The sequence below is a fragment of the Candidozyma haemuli genome (assembly GCF_002926055.2).
Source record: "Candidozyma haemuli strain B11899 chromosome Unknown F_2014730914, whole genome shotgun sequence".
NCBI lineage: Eukaryota > Fungi > Ascomycota > Pichiomycetes > Serinales > Metschnikowiaceae > Candidozyma > Candidozyma haemuli.
The window spans coordinates 142782-167937 of record NW_020289912.1 but is presented as its reverse complement, the minus strand read 5'-3'; the positions used below and the strand labels follow the sequence as shown (position 1 = coordinate 167937).

The 25156-nt window shown below is 48.0% G+C and overlaps 4 protein-coding genes across 4 annotated transcripts; 2 read left to right on the top strand and 2 right to left on the bottom strand. All coding sequences in view use genetic code 12, as the record gives it.

Moving 5' to 3' along the window:
* Positions 1-73: 73 nt before the first annotated feature.
* Positions 74-1698, top strand: CXQ85_003768 (uncharacterized protein; the record flags this gene model as incomplete). Its single annotated transcript, XM_025487402.1, has 2 exons — positions 74-314; positions 341-1698. 2 exons carry the CDS (start codon positions 74-76, stop codon positions 1696-1698), a joined length of 1599 nt encoding a protein of 532 aa, XP_025344418.1.
* Positions 1699-2372: 674 nt separating this feature from the next.
* On the top strand, positions 2373-4004 carry CXQ85_003767 (alpha-mannosyltransferase; the record flags this gene model as incomplete). The annotated part of the gene is made up of 1 exon (XM_025487401.1): positions 2373-4004. One exon carries the CDS (start codon positions 2373-2375, stop codon positions 4002-4004), a length of 1632 nt encoding a protein of 543 aa, XP_025344417.1.
* A 167-nt stretch (positions 4005-4171) lies between these two features.
* CXQ85_003766 (uncharacterized protein) lies at positions 4172-12190 on the bottom strand (the record flags this gene model as incomplete). The annotated part of the gene is made up of 1 exon (XM_025487400.1): positions 4172-12190. The coding sequence occupies one exon, from the start codon at positions 12188-12190 to the stop codon at positions 4172-4174; it is 8019 nt and encodes a 2672-aa protein (XP_025344416.1).
* A 6327-nt stretch (positions 12191-18517) lies between these two features.
* Positions 18518-23470, bottom strand: CXQ85_003765 (uncharacterized protein; the record flags this gene model as incomplete). The annotated part of the gene is made up of 1 exon (XM_025487399.1): positions 18518-23470. The coding sequence occupies one exon, from the start codon at positions 23468-23470 to the stop codon at positions 18518-18520; it is 4953 nt and encodes a 1650-aa protein (XP_025344415.1).
* Positions 23471-25156: the final 1686 nt, after the last annotated feature.

Below are 25156 nucleotides of genomic sequence, written 5' to 3'. Positions count from 1 at the left end.
TCCATTATCCAACCAAAGTGTCACTACTAAAGCGCCCTGGATTCTCCTCTTTTCAGTTCCTCTGGTTATCGAGATGCTGTGGGAAGACATTGCTCAGCGTAAGCAGAATGCAATTGTTGCTGCTATTCCTGAAGAATGGCGAGACTCGCTGTTAAAGGCGAAAATGGATGCTTCTGGTGAAGTCAACACGAATATTTACTTGGATAGTGTGCTTCCAGAGAACGAGAAGGCTATCACGCACCTTTCGTTGGTTGAGCTTCAGCACAAGCTAGCTCTGGGGCAGGTGACGGCAGTGGAGGTGGTCAGGGCTTATTGTCACCGAGCCGCTTTGGCACACCAGGTTTTGAATTGCTGCTCGGATATTTTTTTGACGAGGCGTTGGAGAGAGCCAGGGAGCTTGATGAAAAACGGTCTGAAGGTGGGGTGGTGGGTCCTCTTCATGGTATTCCCATTTCTTTGAAGGATCAGGTGGACTTGGTCGGGAAGGACTCCACGTTGGGGTACGCGTCTTTGGCTGGGAAACCTAAACAGAAGAATGCGTTGATTGCTGATCAATTGTTAAAGGCTGGAGCTGTCTTTTACGTGAAAACGGCTGTGCCTAGTTCGTTGATGGCTTCTGAGACTTACTCTAATCTCAATGGCTATACTACAAACGCTTTGCATCTGGAGTTTTCTGCTGGCGGGTCTTCAGGTGGTGAAGGCTCTTTGATCGCTGCTGGTGCTTCTGTCTGTGGATTAGGTACTGATATTGGAGGAAGCATCAGGATTCCATCCTGTTTCCAGGGCTTGTATGCTTTGAAACCTGCAAATGGCCGTTTGTCATATATGAATGTCACAAACGCTACAAGTGGCCAGGAATGCGTTGTATCTTCAATTGGCCCAATGGCACGTTCTTTGCAGGATGTCAAGTACGTTACCAAAGTGCTAGTGGATCTGGAGGGTTGGAATTGGGATCCCAAGGTACTTGCTGTACCATGGAAAGAGGTTCCACAAAAGAAATTTGTCATTGGCATGTGGCATTCGTGCCCTGAGCTTAAGCCTCAGCCTCCGGTGGTAAGAGCGCTTGAGGAAACGAAAACAGCCCTACAAAGAGAAGGACACGAGGTGATTGATATAGAGCTTCCGATGCTGTTGAAAGCGCTTGCCACGGCTACAAAAGTTTACGTTGCAGATGCTGGTAAAGAGGCATTCGGCGAGTGTGCAAAAACAGGCGAGACCTTAATCAACGCGGTTCAAATTTGTGTTCCTTGGGAAACCTTTGATAAGCCTCTTTCTGTGAATGAGTGGTGGGATTTGTGCAACGAGTCGTACGAGATCAAGCAGGCCTTCTACGCTTACTGGCAGCAAACAGCAGAATGGACCACTTCCAAGAGACCCATCGATGCTATTATCTGTCCTATTTGGCCAGTACCGGCTGTTCCTAAGCATGGCCCCAATACAGAAAACTACACCATTCCGTTCAACCTATTTGACTGTGCAAGTACTGTGGTGCCAGTAGCCAAAGTCGACAAGCATAAGGACGCCAAAAACGACGCTTTCAAGGCTCTGAACGAAGCAGAACAAAGCGTTCATGATATCTACGACCCGGAACGGTACCACGGCATGCCTGTGTGTCTCCAGGTAGTGACCAAGAAGCTCGAAGAGGAAACACTGTTGGCAGTAGCAACAGCATGCGATAACGCCGTCAACAGCCACTAGACGTGTATTATAAGCCCCAAAATAAAACGCCTCCCACGCCTGTATCTCTTTTGTTATCACGCCATCCATGCTAAGGGTCCACCGTTTGTCTTATAAGCTGCACAGCACTCCATTGCTTGGCCTCCGGTTCTATTAATTACACAAAAGCATTCAAGATACCCCCAGCCGCCTAAAACCGAGCTTGGACAAAAATCACACATTGCGATGTAAAGAACAAAAAAAAAAAACGAAAAATCATTGCCTTATCGCCGTGTAAAAAATACATTTTCCTTATCCCCCTCTTGTCGTCTCGCTTACGTCTATGCTTCTTCATGCACAGTCTAGATAAGCGAGCCCTTTTAGTCGATAAAATAGAAGGAAACGCGGTTAATCCACAGAAACCGATGCGAAACGGAGCGTAAGTGAAAAATCCGATAATACACTCCGCCACGGTTGAGCTTTTTCCTCTGCTTTTAGCTTTTGTCCTCCAAATAGCTGTCCAACCATCCTGGGCACTGCCTCCGCCTCCTTCAAGTTCCTTCGCTTATTGTACAGCTTCGTTTCTGTGGTTGCGAAAAAAAAAAAAAAAAAAAAAAAAATTCAGCTCTTGGCTTTGCACGTGTATGCTTGGCTGTTTCCCATTAGACTGTTTCTGAGTTTGGTTCCTCAAGGAACCACTCTTTTTTCCTTTCATTATGAGGCGTCTGGTTGTGTTGAGGCTACTACCGTTGGTGTTTCTTTCTGTCTTCATCGTGATATGCATCTTGAACCTTTCCATATTGTTGCCTAGTGGTCGACAGCATAGAAGTCTTACGGAACCGCTTTTGAAAGTACTCCACGAACAGTCCGAGTCGAAGGAGCATTTCTGCAGAGCGTACTTTGAGCAATTGGCTACGAACTTGGATAGAGACTCGTTGCTTGAGAACGTTTCTGTGAGAAAGCCGTGGATCAGGACGTTTGTGGGCCATATAAGAGCATATGGAGCGTGTTTTCTAGCAGGGAACACCGAATTGGAGGATGAAATGGTTACGGGTCTCGAGCAGAAGCTATTCCCGTTGTTTTCAGGGAAGTATCCCGTGGTGACGAAATGGGACGGCACGGTTGAGCCATCGCCGGAAAAGACCACCAATTCGTTCTGGGGAAACAGAAAGGCAGCCTTCTCTGGAAGAGGCATTGTCTTGAGCATGAGCGATGCTGGGTTTCAGGAATCAAAGAGGCTTCTACGGGTGCTTCGGTTCCTAGAGAATGATCTCCCGATACAGATGGTCCATAAAGGTGACCTTTCCAAGTCGCTGATGGAACAGCTAACTCAGGTGGCTAGATCTGATATGGATCTTGAATACGCCAAATCATCCATTTGTCCACCACAAGAGATTTACTTCGTGGACGCCAGTGAGGCGCTTCTGGAGGGTGTTTCAAAGTACTTCATGCGTTTCTCCAACAAATGGATTGCGTCTCTATTCAACACTTTTGATGAAATGATACTTATGGATACAGATGTGGTGCCGTTTGTTGAACCGTCTGCACTTTTCGGCTACGAAACGTACAAGCAGACTGGAGCTTATTTCTTCAGGGATAGACTCACAAAAGAGGCAACATGGACTACGCCTATGGCATTTTTTAGAAGTCTTCATCCCACTGAAGACGAAAGGAAGGCCTTTCAATTGAACGACTACAGGCCAATTGCTGAAAGCACAGGTTTCTTCCAGTCCAAGTCGAAACATGTAATGGAAAGTGGAATGGTAGCATTAAGAAGATCCTCCCATTTCACTGGTCTTCTCATATCCACTGCAATGCAGTTTTGGCACGAAACAAGTGGTCCATTCTACGGCGACAAGGAACTTTTCTGGCTAGGCCAAGTCTATGCTGGACAAGAGAAGTTCGCCTTCAACAAGCATGGTGCTGCTGGTATTGGTGAACTCACGGAAACCGAGAAGACCTGGAAAGTTTGTTCAGCACAGCCTGCTCATTTTGACGATGAAAACAAGCTTCTTTGGATTAATGGAGGGTTACAGAAGTGCAAGAAAGGCTTCCACCAAAAAGACTACTCATCTCTGAAGGCCTTACGGGAGAAGTTCACATCAGCAGAGGACTTACACGAGTACTACCGTTCTCCTGCTCATATTACGGGAGCAGTGATACCAACGAAGAAACGGGGTTTTGTTCAAGACAGGGCACAAGGGTGTATTGGATACCTTTGGTGTGCCTCTGTTCCCAAGGAGGAGGCACTTCTTTCGGTTGTCATGTTCAGTCCGGAGCAGTTGGACAGAATCAAACAAATACAGCATTTATGGTATGGCCCAGAATACCAAACTTACGATTTATAGACATATAGCATTAAAGGCAAAAATGAACGAGAAGCTGCAGTAGACACTTTGAACCGAAATTAATATATTGAAAGCTGTATTTATCTAAAGAATTGCCAGAGGCATTAATGGGTATGAGCGAATGCAGAAGGAAAACAATCAAAGACAAGGTATGTCAGAAGTCATGCTTAGAACATGGCAAAGAAAGCAAAAGGAAGCAACCATTTGGCGCTGAATTTTGATGAAGAGGCACCAGCCTCATAGGAGGAGACGTTTGGTGGAGCTGCAGAGCCAGTCGACGTGTAAACGGTATCGAAAGTGGTCTGGTCGGCTGGGGTATCTCCGCCAGCTTCAGTGCCAGTAGGAGCCACACCAGGAGCAACCGATTCACCTGCAATAGTGGAAGTGTAAGGTACGCCGTCAGAACCAGTTCCAACGACCACAACATCCAGGGTAGTCTCGACATGGCCATCTTCTCTAGTAGTCTCATACTGCGTTGTGAAGGTAGACTTGACAGTTGGAGCAGAGTGGACAGACGTGAAGGAAGTTGGAGTGCCATCGATGGTTGTCTCGATGATGTCGCCAGTGAAAGTGGCTTCAGAACCATCCTCCTTGGTCGAAACAAACGTGGTTTGTTCGGGACAAACCGAGGTGTAGATAGTAGTAACACCGTCAATAGTAGTCTCGATAAGGTCGGCTGACACTGTGGTCTCAGATCCATCTTCCTTAGTAGAAACGTAGGTTGTTCTCTCTGGGCACACAGAGGTAGTGGTGGTCAAGGAGCCATCAGAATCTGTGGTTTCACAAACAACAACAGTCTTAGTCAACACATCACCATTAGGATCAGTGGTGTGGATGGTGGTAGTGTAGTCGGTCTGAGAACCGTCCTTGGTGTCGAACGCAGAAGTAGTGGTGTACAACGAACCATCGGAATCAGTAGTAATAATCACAACTCCGGAGGCAGAAGTCTTATGGCCGTTTTCGTCAGTAGTAGCCCAAGTCGAAGTGTAGTCAGTCAAAGCTGGACCAGTGGTAGTAATAACATTACCATCAGCATCAGTAGTCACGTAAGTCTGCTGGCCATCAGTTGCAGCACCGTCTGTTGGAGAAGCGCCGCCAGAACGAGTAGAGGTAGTTAACGAGCCGTCTGAGTCAGTGGTGACTATCACATTCGAGTCAGTCTGGGAACCATCAGGACCAGAACCACCATCGGAAGGAATAATGGTAGTCAAAGAACCATCGGAGTCGGTTGTCACAATAGCACCACCATCAGTTCCAGTCTGAGAAGCTCCTCCGTCGGTGACTGGATCGCTAGCCTTAGGGAACTGGGAGGTTGAAGTGATCAAGTTTCCTTCAGGATCAGTAGTCACAATCACCAAACCAGAGTCAGTCTCAATGTTTCCATTCTCGTCAGTAGTAGTCCAAGTAGAAGTGAACGACGTAAGTGGAGAGTCTGGAGTAGATTCAGCAGGGAACTGAGAAGTAGTTGTAGTCAAAGCTCCATCAGCGTCAGTCGTAACGATCACCACGCCGGACTCAGTAACTGGGTTACCATTTGCATCGGTGGTTGTCCAAGAGGAAGTAAAAGTCGTAAATGGAGGGGCATCAGTACCGTCTGGGTCAAACTGAGAAGTCGTGGTGGTCAAGGCGCCGTCAGCGTCAGTAGTCACGATAATAACTCCAGACTCAGTTACTGGTTCTCCGTTGTCGTTAGTTGTTGTCCAAGTCGAAGTGAATGAGGTCAATGGTGGAATCACAGATGTGGTTGTAGTCAACGAACCATCTGAGTCAGTGGTCACTATGATCACGCCTGAGTCGGTCACTTCATCACCGTTCTCGTTGGTAGTGGTCCAGGTAGAAGTGAAAGAAGTGAGGCCTGAGACATCTGGGGTAGTCACTGGAGGGAACTGGGAAGTTGTCGTTGTCAAGCCACCATCCTGGTCAGCAGTCACAATGACAACACCTGAGTCAGTAACAGGGTTGCCATTCTCGTCCGTGGTAGTCCATGAGGTGGTGTAAGTTGTGAAGTCCAGAGGGAAAAGGGAAGTGGTAGTAGATAAAGCTCCGTTTTCATCTGTAGTGACAATCACAACTCCTGAATCAGTGTGAAGCTCACCATCATCACCGGTAGAAGTCCATGTCAGGGTGAAGGTGGTGAAAGGAGGAGTACCTGGAGTGCTTTCAGTTGGAGAGCCTTCAGGTGGGAACACAGAAGTTGTGGTAGCCAAATCACCGTTTTCATCCGTGGTAACAATGACAACACCTGAATCGGTGTGGACATCGCCATTTTCATCTGTAGCAGTCCAAGTGGTGGTGAAGGAAGTAAAAGCCTTAGGCAACAAAGATGTCGACGTAGTCAATTCACCATTCTCATCAGTCGTCACCACAACAACACCAGAGTCGGTCTCAGGGCCATCAGTGCCATCAGAAGTCCAGGTGGTGGTGTAAGTAGTGAATGGAGAACCTGGGCTACTCTCAGATGCTGTAACCTCTGGAGGAATGATGGACGTAGTAGTGGTCAAGGCACCATCGGCGTCAGTGGTAACAATCACCACACCAGAGTCAGTTCTAACATCACCGTTTTCATCCGTGGCGGTCCAAGTGGTTGTCAAGGTGGTGAATGGTGGAACATCAGACGAGCTTTCAGTAGGTGTCACTTCAGCGGCAATAATCGAAGTAGTAGTACTCAAGTCACCATTGCTATCAGTAGTGACAATAACGACACCAGAATCAGTAACAGCGTTGCCATTCTCATCAGTGGAAGTCCAAGTGGTGGTGTAGGTTGTGAATGGGTTCTCAATGATAGATGTAGTGGTTGTCAAGGCACCATTTTCATCAGTAGTAACAATTACAACGCCAGAGTCCGTCACTGGATCACCATTCTCATCAGTAGTCGTCCAAGTAGTTGTGAAGGTGGTATATGGAGGCTCTTCAACAGCACTATCAGATGGAGTAGCTTCGGCTGGAATCAACGAGGTGGTTGTAGTCAAAGATCCATCAGCATCAGTGGTGACAATCACAACACCAGAGTCAGTCACTGGGTTACCATTTTCATCGTTAGATGTCCAAGTAGTAGTGAAAGTGGTGAATGGTGGAGCTTCAGCAGAACTGTCAGAAGGAGTAGCTTCAGCTGCAATGATGGAAGTAGTCGTGGTCAAAGCACCATCAGCGTCTGTAGTCACAATCACAACACCAGAATCGGTAACTTCATCACCGTTATCGTCCGTGGTGGTCCAAGTGGTAGTATAGGTAGTCCAAGGACGGTCAAAGAGCGAGGTTGTTGTAGACAACTGACCTTCGTCGTCAGCAGTAACGATCACAACACCAGAGTCAGTTTCAGGTCCGTCAGGTCCATCTGTGGTCCAAGTGGTAGTGTAAGTAGTGAACTGGTTAGGGATAATAGAAGTAGTAGTACTCAAGGCACCATCCTCATCAGTAGTCACGATAACAACACCGGAATCGGTCTCTGGGTCACCATTCTCATTAGTTGTAGTCCAAGTGGTAGTGAAGGTAGTGAACTGAGGAGACTCTGGCGAACTCTGAGATGGAGTGCCTTCAGGAGGAATGATAGAAGTGGTAGTGGTCAAGGCACCATTCTCGTCAGTTGTAACAATCACAACACCGGAATCAGTTTCTGGACCAGCCTCTCCATCTTGAGTCCAAGTTGTCGTGTAAGTAGTGAATGGAGCAGGGATGATAGAAGTGGTAGTGGTCAAAGCACCATTCTCATCAGTTGTAACAATCACAACACCGGAATCAGTTTCTGGTCCGTTCTCACCATCACTGGTCCAGGTAGTAGTGTAAGTAGTATATGGAGCAGGGATGATCGAAGTGGTGGTAGAAAGAGCACCGTCGCTGTCTGTTGTCACAATAACCACACCAGACTCTGTCTGTGCGTCTCCATTGCCATCGTCACTGAACCAAGTAGTAGTATAGGTAGTGAACGGTGGAGGAATAATGGAAGTGGTGGTTGTAAGAGAACCATCGGCATCAGTTGTCACAATAATCACACCAGAGTCTGTCACAGGATTACCGTCTTCGCCATCAGACGTCCAAGTCGAGGTGTAGGTGGTCCATGGAGCAGGAATCACAGAAGTGGTCGTGGTCAAAGCACCGTCCTGGTCAGTAGTGACTATAACAACACCAGAGTCTGTCTGAGGATTACCATTGTCGTCATCGGAAGTCCACGTAGTAGTGTAAGTAGTCCAAGGCTGGGCGATTGTCGAAGTGGTGGTGGTCAATTCGCCGTTTTCGTCTGTAGTCACGATGACAACACCAGAATCAGTTTCTGGTCCATTCTCTCCATCAGAAGTCCAAGTAGTAGTATAGGTGGTGAATGGAGCAGGAATGGTAGAAGTCGTGGTCGTCAAGGCACCTTGGTCGTCGGTAGTGACAATCACCACACCCGAATCGGTTACTGGGTTTCCATTCTCATCATCAGAAGTCCAGGTAGTAGTAAAAGTGGTCCAAGGTTGAGGAATGATTGATGTGGTTGTTGTAAGCGAGCCATCAGCGTCAGTTGTAACAATAACGACACCAGAGTCAGTCTCAGGTCCATTTTCACCATCCGATGTCCAAGTAGTAGTATAGGTGGTCCAAGGCTGTGGAATGGTAGACGTAGTAGTGGACAATGCTCCATCCTGGTCGGTTGTGACAATCACGACACCGGAATCAGTTTGAGGATTACCGTTCTCGTCGTCAGAGGTCCAGGTAGTGGTGTAAGTAGTCCAAGGTTGAGGAATAGTAGAAGTCGTTGTAGTGATTTCACCATTCTCATCCGTAGTAACGATAACAACACCAGAATCCGTCTCAGGGCCATCTTCACCATCAGAAGTCCAGGTAGTGGTGTAGGTGGTCCATGGCTGTGGGATCGTCGAAGTAGTAGTAGTCAACTCTCCATTTTGGTCAGTGGTGACAATGACTACTCCAGAGTCGGTTTCTCCATCACTAGTCCAGGTAGTAGTATAGGTGGTCCATGGTTGAGGGATGGTGGAGGTAGTAGTAGTCAAATCACCGTTCTCATCTGTAGTCACAATAATAACACCTGAATCAGTTTGGCCATCGGAAGTCCAAGTACTAGTATACGTTGTCCATGGAGGAGGAATGACAGATGTGGTAGTGGTGATCTCTCCGTTCTCATCGGTGGTAACAATCACAACTCCCGAGTCGGTCTCTGGTCCATTCTCACCGTCACTGGTCCATGTAGAAGTATAGGTGGTCCATGGCTGAGGAATTGTAGAAGTAGTAGTTGTAATATCACCGTTCTCGTCAGTAGTCACGATGACAACACCAGAGTCTGTCTCAGGACCATTCTCTCCATCTGAAGTCCAAGTGGTAGTATAAGTGGTGAATGGAGCAGGAATGGTCGATGTAGTAGTGGTTAAGTCGCCATTCTCATCAGTAGTAACGATCACCACACCAGAGTTGGTCTCATCATCTGAAGTCCAGGTAGTTGTGTAAGTAGTCCATGGCTGAGGAATGGTAGAAGTCGTGGTGGTGATTGCTCCGTTTTCATCCGTAGTAACGATAACAACGCCAGAATCATTTTCACCGTCAGAGGTCCAAGTAGTAGTATAGGTGGTCCAAGGCTGAGGAATGGTGGAGGTTGTAGTGGTCACATCTCCATTTTCGTCAGTAGTAACAATTACCACTCCCGAGTCAGTCTCAGGACCATCTTCGCCGTCCGAAGTCCAGGTTGTGGTATAAGTGGTCCAAGGTTGAGGGAAAGTAGATGTCGTCGTAGTCAAAGCACCATCTTCATCAGTAGTCACAATCACCACACCTGAGTCGGTTTGAGGTCCATCTTCACCATCTGAGGTCCATGTAGTAGTGTAAGTAGTAAACTGGGGAGCCTCAGAAGAACTTTCAGGAGGAATGATCGAGGTGGTGGTTGTCAAAGCACCGTCTTGGTCAGTGGTCACGATCACAACTCCAGAATCTGTCTCTGGACCGTTCTCGCCATCAGAAGTCCATGTAGTAGTGTAGGTGGTGAATGGAGGTTCTTCAGAAGAGCTTTCACCAGCGCTTTCAGAAGGAGTCTCGGCGGGAATTATAGAAGTAGTAGTGGTAACTTCACCATTCTCGTCAGTAGTGACAATGACAACTCCAGAGTCAGTCTCAGGTCCATCTTCACCATCCGAAGTCCAAGTAGTGGTGTAAGTAGTGAATGGAGGTTCTTCCGAAGAACTTTCACTAGAAGGCGTTTCAGCAGGAATAATGGAAGTAGTAGTAGTAACATCGCCATTCTCATCAGTAGTAACGATGACGACTCCTGAATCTGTCTCTGGCCCATCTTCGCCATCAGCGGTCCATGTAGTGGTGTAAGTAGTGAAAGGAGGTTCTTCAGAGGAGCTCTCCGACGAACTAGCTTCGGGAGGGAAAAGCGAGGTGGTGGTGGTAACTTCACCATTCTCATCAGTTGTGACAATAACGACTCCAGAGTCAGTCTCTGGGCCGTCTTCACCGTCCGAGGTCCATGTAGTAGTATAAGTAGTGAATGGGGGTTCTTCTGAAGAACTTTCACCAACACTCTCAGAAGGAGTCTCGGCAGGAATTATAGAAGTAGTAGTTGTAACATCCCCATTCTCGTCAGTAGTGACGATAACGACACCTGAATCGGTTTCGGGTCCATCTTCGCCGTCAGAAGTCCATGTAGTAGTATAAGTAGTGAATGGAGGCTCCTCAGCAGAACTTTCACTAGCGCTCTCAGACGGAGTCTCGGCAGGAATTATAGACGTAGTAGTAGTAACATCACCATTCTCATCAGTAGTAACAATGACGACTCCTGAGTCGGTTTCAGGTCCATCCTCACCGTCCGATGTCCAAGTAGTAGTGTAGGTGGTGAATGGAGGCTCTTCAGAAGAACTCTCTGAAGAACTAGCTTCAGGAGGGAAGAGCGAAGTGGTGGTAGTCAAAGAACCATCCTGGTCGGTGGTCACAATAACAACACCCGAGTCAGTCTCAGGATCACCGTTCTCGTCGGTGGTAGTCCAGGTAGTGGTGTACTCAGTAAGGCCAAGATCAGAGCTTGTTTCTGGTTCACTGGAAGAAGCTGGCTCACTGGAAGAAGCTGGTTCACTGGAAGAAGCAGGCTCACTGGAAGAAGCTGGCTCACTGGAAGAAGCTGGCTCACTGGAAGACTGTGCTGCTGACAGCGATTCAGAAGAGGTGATCAGGCTTGAAGATGGCACTGAGCTGGAGCTAGAAAGCGTAGACGAAGGCAATGGTGTAGTAGTAGGCTCAGGGAAGTCCTCACACTGACAAATGGAAGGAATATTGCCAGGATAAGCACCACTGTAGGAGATTCTTGTTCCAGCGCCCAAGACACCGTTAGTAGAGAAGCCCGAGCTAGAGTAGCCAGTACCAATGTTGAAAGCGATCTTAAAAACACCAAGGAAGAAAGAAAGTGTCAAGACACCGTTGGAGTAACTGTACGAGGTGAAACCAGTGTTGACACGGATCTGGTTGCCACTACCGAAACCAACAACGTGGTAAGTCTTTGTGCCAGTGATACTCTGCGAGAGACCAAGCACAGACATCATAGAAGAGCCAGAGGAAAGGTAGATGGTCTGTGTGTTAGCAACGTTCCAGGGACTGATCTGGAGCTGGAGGTGAGCGTCGTCCATGACGTTGATACAACCCGAACCGGTGATACTGGTTGTTTGCAACCAACTCAAACGCTCAATACACATTGTACCATCGTTAGTGACCGAACCCAAGGCCTGGGAGATGGTGATGGTGGATGCAGAGCCCGAAGTCTGACTCAAGTAGATCTTACCAGTATTCTGCCAATTGGTAGCGGAACCAAGGATAATAGGTGGCGTCAAGGAGTACGAACTGATACCAAGCCACATGTTACCCGAATTGACAAAGCTGCCCACGGAGTTCAAGTTATAGTTACTCACCACACTGGCCCTCAAGGAATTGAAGGCAAGGTCGCCTGAGTTTCTAATGGAGCCCGACACAATGGACACCGAAGCGGCCAAGCCGTTGGCAGAAGTCACATAGAAGCCACCCTGGTTATCCAAGCTTCCTCCAAGGGTGGTAAGCAAGTTGTTGACGATGGAGTAGTACACATCAGGGTTGATGGTAAGACTGCCAATTGATAAGCTGACAGGAGAAACACTGACGGTGTTTTCCGTGATGGTCAAAGCCCATACTGCCGAAAGGTATAAGGCAGTAGCAAGCCAGCCACGAAGTAATAGCATAGCAAAAGAAGGATGATGGGGGAAGGAAAAAGAGGAGGACTGGGGGAGTTTATATGGGGCGAAAAGGCGAGCTGGCTAAGCCAGGAAAATACGTGGGGGAAGGGCGATTCGCAGGAAGAAGCGATAGGATACAATGGTGATAATGGGACGAGTTGCCGAGGGATTTGCATGTTTGGCGAAGAAGGGCATTGAGGAAGAAGAGAAACGGGAGAAGGCGAGTGAGGGAAGGCTGGGAAGTGAAGTAGAGTGTGCAATGTAGTGCAATGCAATGCGGGATGCAATGCGGGATGCAATGCACGACGCACAAGCGCTAGAGGAGCGAGAAAGACTTGTTGAATCCTAGTTGTCCTGCATATATGCCATCCCACCCGTCGATCCCAGTGATAGTTCTCCATGCTACCGAAGAATCCAATGCACAAGAGTGAAATCAGAGATCTGAGGCCGATCTGAGAACCCGCCCAAAAGGCCTCAAACGGGTAATAAGGTCACCTCATCCACTTTAGCCACCCGTCCCTAGGCCAGTCCTCGCTTCTAAGCCTATTTGCTCAATGTACCGGTACATGATCCCCACAGTGCCCTTGCGCTGCCAGTGAACACTCAACGCTGAGATGCGTCACCAGGCGGCAGCAGCAGCATAAGCACAAGCACAAGCACAAGCGCGACCCTGCCACTTGCCCGTGGCTAAGTTTCACCACCAGTTCCATACTAAGAAGCACAGTTAACCGTGTTCACGAAGCCCCTTCTTCCCATAAAGCGTGTTTAACCTAAACAGACTACCTATCCACTGCTTCTGTCTCTGCGTCTACCATCCACTCTTACTTACTTCCACTTCCACCTCTAACTCCACCTCCATCTCCACCTCCACCTCAATGGCTCGCCCATGCACGGGATTCGATCGCCGCCCTAGTACTACTTAGAGTCTTCCTCTTTCTTTCTTTTTCCATTTCCTCCCGCCCAAACCCTCAAACTAGCTGTTTCTTCAACTTGCACTCCCTGGCTCTAAACCTTCAACAAGCCATTGGGGGCTCTTTTAGCCTGGCCTTGACCGACCATGGCTTTGTGCCGTAGTACATCCCTTGGACTGGTCAGTCTTCTCTAGTGTGCTCTGAAACCGGCGTTTCTTGTTTGCTGTGCTTTGTCCTGGCAAAGAATAATCCACAGTGCATCTTGGCAAACTGGTTACCTGGTTGATTTAGAGGAAGCGTAGAATGGGCCATTGTGATGAAGAAGAACTAACAATGAACTAACGATGAACAACCGATGAACTAACGATGAACTAACGATGACGACGAACGGTCCATTGTAGCCCCAAAGCTGTTTTCTAGTGCAAAGGTAAAAGAACCAGATGGAGTCCAGACTTGATCCATCCATCCATCCAACTCCGAAGCTGCACCCTGCTGCCTCTCCTTCTGCCTCTGCCTGTTTCTCCAAACCAGTCGCCCAACTCCACCTCCCTAAACCACCCCAACTCCACCTCAGTTGTCTCCCTCTCGCCTACTTCCTCGACAAACCCTTGCCTTGTCTTGCCTTGTCTTGCTTACTAGAGACTACAATTACCCGCCAAGCAGCGCAAACAGCGACAGCGCCAGCGACAGCGGAACGGGAACCACACTTGCCAGAAACATCCAAAGACGCTGACTCTGCCAATACCCACTGGCCCTATAACCTGTCGCTCAAAACCGTTCAGGGCAGAAAACCACGATAAGAACCCGCCAAAGCACCATCTAAGTGTTCATGTCATGTTCATGCCACGTCCACGCCACGTCCACGCCACGGCCACGCCACATCGCTTTCTTTTGGGTAAGCCCTTACCTAGAGCAATCCCTACGGCACTTTTTTGCATCTTACATTTCCCTATTCTCCATCTTGCAGCCATCCAGTACTCTACCTCACCCATTATTTTTCGCAGCCAATGCACCTCCCATTACCTAACCATCTACCTTCCACTACTTCACCTTTCACTTTCCACTACTTCTTCCACTACTTCTTCCACTACTTCACTGTTTCTCGGGTTTAGCGCACGGCGTCTGCCTCTGCCTCCACCTCCACCTCATCCTCGTCTGCTGGGTTGGTTTGCCCCTGTTACGCTTACCAGTGGGAAGGCTTAAACCACCGCACGGAAGCTTGCTCTACAAATCCGAGCGCGCTTAATGGGCACCCAAATCCTCCAAATCCACTACAACAAGATCCAGATCCAGTTGTATAAGTCCATGTAGACAAAGCCCTGGATGGTCTGTTGAGCCTCAGCCTGAACGCCTCAAGGCGTGAAGGCGTGGAAATGCAACCACTTGCTGGTGGTACATTACACCAGTATGGTTCTACAAAGGGAAGAGTCCTCGCCTAGAGACTAAACGCCTGACACCCTGAACGCCTGACACCCTGAACGCCTTAAGCGTGAAGGCGTAAACGTTGTCCCCACGACGTCTTTGTCCCTACAACCTCTTTATCCTTCGCTTTCTTGTCCTTACTTACATCATCCACTTCGTCTTCCTCTCCCTCCCGGGAGCAACCAAACTACACTTCTGCCCTCCAGATGTCTCAAAAAGCCTCAAGCCTCGCTTGTACCAAAACATCCACAAAAAAAAGCCTCCAGTAGGGAAGCCACACGGCCACCTTTTAAACCTTATATATGAGCAAACACTGGGATTGAGACACTTTTGGGGGCTTTTTGTGGCTCCTGGATTGCCAGCTGAAACTCATGTTCCTGGGCAAGCCTCAGGCACTGCTGGTTCTGTGTAACTTTTCAGATATTTTTACTTTTTTTATTGTTCAACCTATTTTTTTCATCCAAAGTTGGTTCTCTCGTAAAGCAATTATTTATTGGTGTCCTGCACATAGGACTTGGCACTTTTATTCGGCTGCAGTCTTCAATAGCAATTTCACCTCCCATACTATCCACTCCAACCAACCCCCTCCCCCCAATCCCCAGAGCCAGCAATGCCACTTACACCCACACCCGTGCCTCCCACTTTACCCTCCCATGCATTGACACTAAAACTAAAAACTCTCTTTCCACATCTGCTTTTGCACGATCTGGGGACGCCCCCAAAAAAAAAAGTCTATTTTCTTCCCGCTCCCATTCTACAATGCACGCCGCATAGTCTAGATTTCCCGAGGTGCATGGGGTGCATGGCGCGCAACCTTCTGCCTGCTGCTTGCGTGCTGCCTTGCTTCCTTTAGCCTGCTGTACCTAAGGCAACCTTGGAGTCCAAGGGATGAACAAAAATAGCTCCTAGTGGTGGTTATTCAGTTTCTACCGTCATGTCATTTGCAAGAATCTCGGGTTTATCCGTGATTTGCGCTGATCGCCGTGCGATCGCCGTACATGGATTATCTTTCTCTTTTTTGGGCGATCGGAGGGGCGGGCCAATTCCCTGAATTCCCGGTTCTGATATCTGCACTTTTAGTGTTGATCCTTTGACGATCACGAACATTCGGTGCTTCAACCATGGAATGGAAATTTCTACTCCAGCAGATCTACCCAGGAAGACCACCAAGGGTCCTGCCTTTCCTGCCAATGACCTCACTGGATCTACATTACCTAGTCAACAAACTCAAACTCCAGAATTCACCTCCCTCCCAACTATCTCTTTACCTGCTCTACATCTGCCAAGTCTGTTGGGTTATCCCTTTTTCACCTGCCATTGGCTCCCTTGAAACAACACCAATTGGGATACTCCCTCGACCGATTTGTCCATGCATTCACCTGTTCCACCATCAACAAAACATCGCCCTACTGAAAAAGCACCATTACCCACACTAACGCATCTGATGGTTTAGAATGCTTCGTCACGAATTGACCCGGGTGGCTTGTAAGTAAACCATTGCCTTTTGTGGCCCACGATTCAATCTGAAAAGCCTGCAACCACTGTCGTAGCGCAAGCACGGGCGGTTAAACCACATATGAAGCTAGGGATGGCGATTAGAGGCACTGGGGGGGTTCTAAGACACGCCGTGGGCAAGAAATGGGCAAAAACAGAAAAGTACAACCTTGTTGGCGAGGCTGTTCTTGGTGGGTATTCATGGTTGCTATTGCTGCTGGAGGGTCATTTGATGATGGTGTTGATGTTGAGAAAGGTAGATACTGACAAATTCACAGGAACCGACCCAAATTTTTTCTCTTTTGTTTTTTTTTTTTTTTTGTTTTTTTGTTTATTTCCCACGCGTTGCATTAGTCGGGTCAACCTTTCCGGGTTTTGTGTAGTTTTGATTAAGGTACTGTGGCTTGATGTAAACACCTTGCACCGATTGCCTGAACCACGTTGCATTAGTCACCGGGTTATGGCGATCTGCTCCTGAACCGGTATTGTGATACTTTTTTTTGGGGAGGTTTGGAGGGATTTGCGTGGTTTGTGGCATGTTGCTCTGAGACACTTGATGGTGTAGCTGCCAACTACTACTTGATGGTATGCTTTTGAGATATGGTTATGGGAATGTGCTGGTTTGGAGGAGCATATGAGAAGGATCCTCTTCGCTTGAATAATGGCATGTTAAAAACAATGCCAATCTCTGGGTATTAGCTGCTCTTTTGGGACCCCCTGGGTCTGGTGATACTGGTGATACTGGTGATATGTTGATACTACTTTTGAGTACATTACGAAGAACGGCTCTGGCTCCCATACTGCATTGCTAGAACCAGCAATGGCAAAGGACTTGCTATGCTGCTACGACTGCAACGGCTGCAACTGCTTCATCCATTGCCTACTCACCGTTTCGGCAAAGTCCAGGCTTCTACTCCGAATCTTTTCCAGTCAATACATATACGAGATTGATGAAGCTGCGGTTGCACCATCTTTCATTCAACTCAGACAATCTACTGCTGCATCAGGTTCCACTTACCTGTTTTGAAGGTATCTTCCAGAAGCCGCTAAAATTTAGTCTCGTCAAAAGTTACCCTAGCTCACAGTTACGGTGCAACCGAGCCAGCGTTCGTCGCCTAGACCATCGTGTGAGCTCGTATCTGGCAAGACAGCTAGCTACAACGTTGCTTCCCCTCCGCTTTACGGTCACCCCTTGTCGACTGCAACCAGAAGTTGCCGATGCAATAGAACATGAAGAAAGGGTGATGTAAGGAAAAATGCAGGGATCATGCAACCGAATGGTTCGCCGCAAGGACTCGCCAAAATAGAAGCCTTCGCTAAGACCCTGTAATGTACTTCAGGTAAATCAGCATGGCAAAGCCTAATTAAAGTTAAAGTTGATACTTTAACCCAAGATGCCTTGGTTCCAAGATTCTTGAGATAATCGAAAGCTTGATTTTTCGTCAAGCTTTTAGCCGAAAAAGCTTATTCTGGATAGCCTGAACCTATTATTTTATTTCCTCCTTCAAGTCTGGCCCAGCAAGTCTTTGGTCCATTTTCATATGGCTTAACCTTCAAGGCAAGTATCATAATCATATTGTTCTCAACATGACAATGGCAACCATATCACTGAAGCCCGCCCCTAACGCATGTTTAAAGTGTTATTTCTGTGGCTATACTTGCATTTTATCTTGCTTGGATGTTTCTTAACCGTATATGGCTGGCTTCTAAGAAAATGACCTTTTGGTGAACCCCAAATGGTTATACCTAAAACAATAAGGTCAAACCGTCCAATCAAGCCTACCGCTTTAAGCTTGCCGACAGAACCTCCACTTCCCTGTTCACCTCCTGTGCACCTTATCCCAGCATGTTTACGAAAGCCTCCCCACAATGTTGCTAACCTCATAGGGCATCTAACGGTTTGCAGTTACGCCCAGTGCAACCTTGCAAGGGACTATATTGCTAAGCGAGACTGCACGATTTTCCATTGTCATGTTCGATAGAACACAATGATGGTTAGCGATTATGTACCTAGGGTTAGAAGTGGTTATTTTTTACATCGATCCTTCAATGGGTCAAGCTTATCTGCATCGTGGTTGCAAATATGGAAGTGGTAGGAACAATGATCAATGAAACAATGTTTTAGAAGACGAAGATGTGTTCGGTTTCTGAAGGTGACAATGCAAAGAAAAGTCGCCTGGTGAGAGAATTTATTGGCGTTTCTCTTAGGTCTTCTATTGGTAACTCAACTGCTTTGTGCTTTCTTGGTGTACGACATCAACAATAGATAATACGACTTTGGGAGCAGTAGTTTTCATTCTATGCATCAATTGGTTTCACATGTTTGATTTCTTGGGCTTGGCAACATGTAGCTTTGAAGATTTCTACAGAATCCGAAATAAGATATGTAAATTGAATAAAATAGACTAATTCGAAACGAGGGAAAAGGGTATCCAAGGAACTCGCCACAGCGTGGAATGGCTGCGGGTAGAATGAGTAAAAATCCGGTTTAAAGTGGTCTCAGGCACTAGAAGAAGACGAAAAGACCAAGAGGAAGGACCCATTCGAGACCAAGTCTTGGGGAAGAGGCAGCGCCCTTGTAACTTTGAACACTAGCTGGTGGAGCAACACTGTTAGGAGAAGCAGAAGCGCTTGCAGCAGATGGGGCAGCAGCAGGGGTTGGAGTAGCACCAGGAGCCTTTGGAGCGCCGGCGGCTCCCTGTGAAGCCGAGCCAGAAGACAAGGTGGATGTGTGCACCTCTCCGTAGACGTCAGTTTGGACAACGACGGTACACAGGGAAGTCTCAACCAGGCCATCAGACTTGGTGTTCTTGTAAGTAGAAACGTAGGAGCTGGCTGGAGGACACACCGAAGTATATGAGGTGACAACACCGTGGATGGTAGTTTCGACAATAGCAGCAGTGAGAGTGGTCTTCGAGCCGTCAGCGAGTGTGGATACGAAGGCTGTAGTCTCTGGGCATACAGTGGTGTAAACTGTACGAACACCATCAGATGCAGTGGTGTCACAAACAATTGCAGTCTTCGTGGCAACATTACCCTTACCATCAGTAGTCTCAAGCGTTGTAGTGTATCTTGAAGGCTTGAACAACGAGGTGGAGGTTGTCAAAGAACCAGCAGAATCAGTAGTTACGACAATAACACCGGATTCAGTAACAGGGTTACCGTGGGCATCAGTAGTAGTGAAAGTCGTGAGAGCACCATTGATACCAGAACCGTTGGCTCCAGAGCCTGATCCAGAACCATTGGCACCTGAGCCGTTAGAACCAGAACCGTTAGAGCCTGAGCCATTAGATCCAGTGCCGTTAGCACCAGAACCGTTGCCGTTAGTACCAGAACCGTTAGATCCAGAACCGTTAGAACCGGAACCGGAACCGTTAGCACCAGAACTGCTAGAGCCGGAGCCGTTAGCGCCAGAACCGTTGGCACCAGAGCCATCTGATCCAGAACCGTTAGAGCCTGATCCATTAGCACCAGAACCGTTAGCACCAGAACCATCAGAGCCGGAACCGTTGGCGCCAGAGCCATTAGATCCAGAACCGTTAGCACCAGAACCATCAGATCCAGAGCCATCAGAACCGGAACCGTTAGAGCCAGAACCGTTAGCACCAGAACCGTTAGCGCCTGAGCCAGAACCATCAGAACCAGAACCATTAGCGCCAGAACCATTAGCACCAGAACCGTTAGAGCCAGAACCGTTAGCACCAGAACCGTTAGCACCAGAACCGTTAGCACCAGAACCGTTAGCGCCTGAGCCAGAACCATTAGCACCAGAACCATCAGAGCCGGAACCGTTGGCGCCAGAGCCATTAGATCCAGAACCATTTGCACCAGAGCCATCAGATCCAGAACCGTTAGAGCCAGAGCCATCAGAGCCTGAACCATTTGCACCAGAGCCATCAGATCCAGAACCGTTAGAGCCAGAGCCATCTATGCCTGAACCGTTAGAACCGGAGCCATTACCATTTGAACCGTTGCCGTTAGCGCCGTTACCGTTGTTGGCGCCATCAGATGGAGACGAGCCGGAACCATTGGAGCCGGAACCGTTCGAGCCGTTACCGTTGTTAGCACCATCAGAAGGAGAAGAACCACCAGAAGGAGAAGAGCCAGAACCGTTTGAGCCCGTACCATTGTTGGCACCGTCAGATGGAGAAGATCCGTCGGATGGGGAGGATCCAGAGCCGTTGGATCCAGAACCATTCGAACCAGAACCGTTGTTTCCAGAACCGTTGTTAGCACCGTCAGAAGGAGAAGATCCACCAGAAGGAGAGGATCCTGAGCCATTGGAGCCGGAACCGTTGTTACCGTTGTTGGCACCGTCAGATGGCGAGGAACCGTCAGATGGAGAAGAACCAGAGCCATTCGAACCAGAACCGTTTGATCCAGAACCATTGTTAGCACCGTCAGAAGGAGAAGATCCACCAGAAGGAGACGAGCCGGAACCGTTCGAGCCGTTACCGTTGTTGGCATTGTTAGAAGGAGAAGAACCACCAGAAGGAGACGAGCCGGAACCGTTAGAGCCTGACCCGTTAGAGCCATTACCATTAGAGCCTGAACCGTTGTTGGCATTGTCTGATGGAGACGAACCGGCAGAAGGAGAAGATCCAGATCCGTTAGAACCAGATCCGTTAGAACCAGATCCGTTGGAGCCAGAGCCATTATTTCCGTTGGCACCGTCAGAAGGAGACGAACCGGCAGATGGAGAAGATCCAGAGCCGTTCGAGCCATTACCGTTAGAGCCTGAACCGTTTGAACCAGTGCCGTTGTTGGCACCATCAGATGGAGAAGATCCATCGGAAGGAGACGAGCCAGAGCCGTTGGAGCCAGAGCCGTTGGAGCCAGAGCCATTGCTGCCGTTACCATTTGATCCAGAACCGTTGTTAGCACTGTCGGAAGGAGAAGATCCATCGGATGGAGAAGATCCAGAACCGTTTGATCCAGAACCATTGTTGGCACCATCAGATGGAGAAGATCCATCGGAAGGAGACGAGCCAGAGCCGTTGGAGCCAGAGCCGTTGTTGGCACCGTCAGAAGGAGATGAACCATCGGAAGGAGAAGATCCAGAGCCATTTGATCCAGAGCCATTCGAACCAGATCCGTTAGAACCAGAACCATTGTTAGCACCGTCAGAAGGAGACGAACCGGCAGATGGAGAAGAACCAGATCCGTTAGAACCAGATCCGTTGTTTCCAGAACCGTTGTTGGCGCCATCAGAAGGAGACGAGCCGGCAGATGGAGACGAGCCAGAACCGTTTGATCCAGAGCCATTCGAACCAGAACCGTTGTTACCAGAACCGTTGTTGGCATTGTCAGATGGAGACGAACCATCAGATGGCGAAGAACCAGAGCCATTGGAGCCAGAGCCGTTAGAACCAGATCCGTTGTTGGCGCCATCAGAAGGAGAAGATCCATCAGAAGGAGAAGATCCATCAGAAGGAGAAGATCCAGAGCCATTGGAGCCAGAGCCGTTAGATCCAGAGCCATTCGAACCGTTGTTGGCACCGTCAGAAGGAGACGAACCGGCAGATGGAGAAGATCCAGAGCCGTTAGAGCCATTACCGTTGTTAGCACCGTCAGATGGCGAGGAACCGTCAGAAGGAGACGAGCCAGAGCCGTTAGAGCCATTACCGTTGTTAGCACCGTCAGATGGCGAGGAACCGTCAGAAGGAGACGAGCCAGAGCCGTTGGATCCAGAACCATTCGAACCAGAACCGTTAGAACCAGAGCCATTGTTAGCACCGTCAGATGGCGAGGAACCGTCAGATGGAGAAGATCCAGAACCGTTAGAACCAGATCCGTTGGAGCCAGAACCGTTTGAACCAGAACCGTTGCTGGCGCCGTCAGATGGAGAAGATCCATCGGATGGAGAAGAACCAGAGCCGTTAGAGCCTGACCCGTTAGAGCCATTACCATTAGAGCCAGATCCGTTATTGGCGCCATCAGAAGGTGAAGATCCATCAGAAGGAGAAGAGCCTGAACCGTTTGATCCAGAGCCATTAGCGCCATTACCGTTGTTAGCACCGTCAGAAGGAGAAGAACCACCAGAAGGAGAAGAGCCAGAACCGTTAGAACCAGAGCCATTGCTGCCGTTACCGTTTGATCCAGAACCGTTGTTAGCACCGTCAGAAGGAGAAGATCCATCAGATGGAGATGAGCCAGAACCATTAGAACCAGATCCGTTCGAGCCATTACCGTTGCTGGCACCGTCAGAAGGAGAAGATCCATCAGATGGAGATGAGCCAGATCCGTTGTTTCCAGATCCGTTGTTGGCATTATCTGATGGCGAGGAACCGTCAGATGGGGACGACCCATTTAAATCGGATGGAGACGATCCATCATTGTCTGAAGGAGAAGGTTTGGCCGATGGAGAAGGTTCAGGGGAAGGAGAAGCCGATGGGGAAGCACTTGGTTCCTCTGGTAGTTCCGGAGGTTCAGGAATATCCTCACATAAACACTTGGTAGGGGTATCAGTGCCTGCAGGAACTGGACCGTTATAGGTGATATAAGTATGGCCTCCAAGAAGGTTTCTGTCAGTAGCAAAGAGAGCTGGGTCGTATCCCTCTCCAATCTTCATGTTGATTTTAAAAAGGCCAAACAATCCAGTAAAGGACAATGTATCGTTGTTGTAGGAGTAGTCACTGAAACCAAGATTGGTCTTGATACGGTTACCGTTACCAAAACCGCCAATAGTATATGTTCTCTGAGCAGCATTGTTAGCGTCCAAGGAGACGAGAACCAGCGAGTTGGAAGTAGACATGAAGAATTCCTGTTGAGGGTTGGTAGTGTAACCAGCGGTAGCAAGAGTCATCTGGGCACCTGAGCCAATGTTAACACATCCAGTACCGTCGATACCAACAGATTGCACCCAGTTAATGTTACCAAGACAGACAGCACCCAGATTGACAATACTTCCACCGCCAAAGATGGAACCAGTAGTAATGACAGCGGCAGAGGCTCTTGTACCTTGAGGTTGAGTCAAATGAATTCTACCAGTGTTCTCCCACTTACCATTGCTGAAAGCATTACCAGAACCAAGGGTAATTGCAGGAGTACCGAAAAGGGTAGTTGCAGTGAAACCAGGCAAAGCAATCCAGATGTTACCTGTGTTAACAAAGTCTCTGTCTGCGTTCAAGTTGTAGTAAGTACCAAACGTAGCTTTGGTACCGTTCAAGGCAATATCTCCCGAGTTGTCCAAACTTCCAGAATTAAGCTGAACCAGCGAGGCCCAGTTACTTGTGGATGTAACGAAGATCTGGCCCTTGTTGTTAATGTCACCATTGATGCTTGTGGAAGAACTTCCCACCACCGAATAGTACACACCAGGGTTGACGAAAAGACCATCGTTGACAACATTCCTACCACCACCACCACTTGTAGTGGTGTCTTGCAGGATTTGCAAAGCTGAAACTGACGACACAAGAAGTGCAACCGTAGCCCAACTAGCGGGATCAAAGAGCAACATGATATTTGAATCCCAAATGAGGTGTGAAGAAACGAAAAATGATGAGAAATGCCCATCTTTATATACTTCTTTCTGGAGTATACGAAGAATCGCAGGATCTCCCGAAACAGTCAACGAGTTACCGTAAATTGACTTTCAGGCCGCTTCAGAGTCAATTGCGTATAGGATTTTGCAGCCAAATGTTCTCGGACTGCATAATGGTCAACAAAGATGCATTAGTTATGCATGGAAAACAGTTATATCATGCACGGTCGATGTGTCAACGAATAGTATATGTACGGTTGGCTTGTCATCGCCCCTCAAATGAAACAGAAAAAAATCCCGTATATTGATTTCCTTGGTGATTCAGCCAGTCTGGGGATTGAATTTGCTTTGGTAATTACTATGGTGGTTTAAAAATGAGATATCAGTAAAAGAAAGAGTGTACGATAGTGCTCGCCAAAGCCATGATGGCTCAGATAAGTGTCAATGACAACGGCTCAGGAACGTTCCTACGATTTTCCCCACTTCTGCTTGCCCGTCAGCGGAGAGCGAGACCGGCGTAATTAGGAGGTTGTGCTTCAAATCTGTGGGACTAAATAGTTTTAACCGAAAAGGCAAAGGTTGCCTGAACGCGACAAGCCTCGTAAGTCTGCTCGGAAAAATGGTTATTTGCGAAGCGATATCAGGGCATAACGAGAAAGGACTACATGAGCAAAGTTTTTTTCTATCTTCTTTAGCTCCCACTACAATGTATGTTAAAGAGCAATACAGATAATACGCTGTGTCTCGTACGTAGATAGATCTTGTGTTACGGGAACGCAAGATACTTCTATAGGGGTTATGCATCTTTCATTAGGCGAATTGCATGTTCCAGCAAAGCCGAATCCTGATAAAGTCTTTCTGAATTTGGCCACGCATCAAAGGGCGGTAGACCAGTTGGAAGCCGCTAAACCCCAGTAACAATACATCTCTATTAATAAGCAAAAGGCGCTACTGTATTGCTGGTATAATGACGCAACTTGGCGGACTTGCTCAATTCAAACGTAGGATTGGTATGTTTTTGAAGAAGATTGCCAAGACTTTTAGGGCGTTTTGACAGAAATTACGGTAGCATACAACCATTCATTTTCTGGGGCTCGCAAGTATTTCACGTTTCTAGAAACTGTCCCCAGAAGTATGCAGCAAAGATGTTACGGGGAGCCACGGGTATGCTCGCAGTTTTCCTTGAGCCCCAGCGTTGAGCAATTTTTGATGAAAAACAACGACGTAAGAGCACCCTATAGAAGGACCATAATGTCCAACCGACTTTCGGTGCATTGGCTTGTGCCCTTACTTCTATTAATAAAGAGAAGGAATAAACAGCTCTTCCAAAAAAGCTCTTGCATTATACTTAGTATAACAGACAAGTCAAAGTACCTCTGAGGACATTGATGGGAACGTGGGTTGGGAACGCAAAAACCCAAGAATGGGGAACATCGTGTTTGCATGAATACCAAGCAATAATTCTTTCATTAGGGCCAACAAAACTCGAAGGGAAAATCACTCTGTCCGTTTGAAAGAATCCTTCACTGATGTATGGCGCCCAACTCTTATGCGATCTTGATGATTCATCCGCATTTGCTCTCCTATACCTGGCTAGCTGTCGAAGGCTCAATGAATGTTCGAGGTATGATGTAACTACGAGATATCCATTTGAATTTTTAT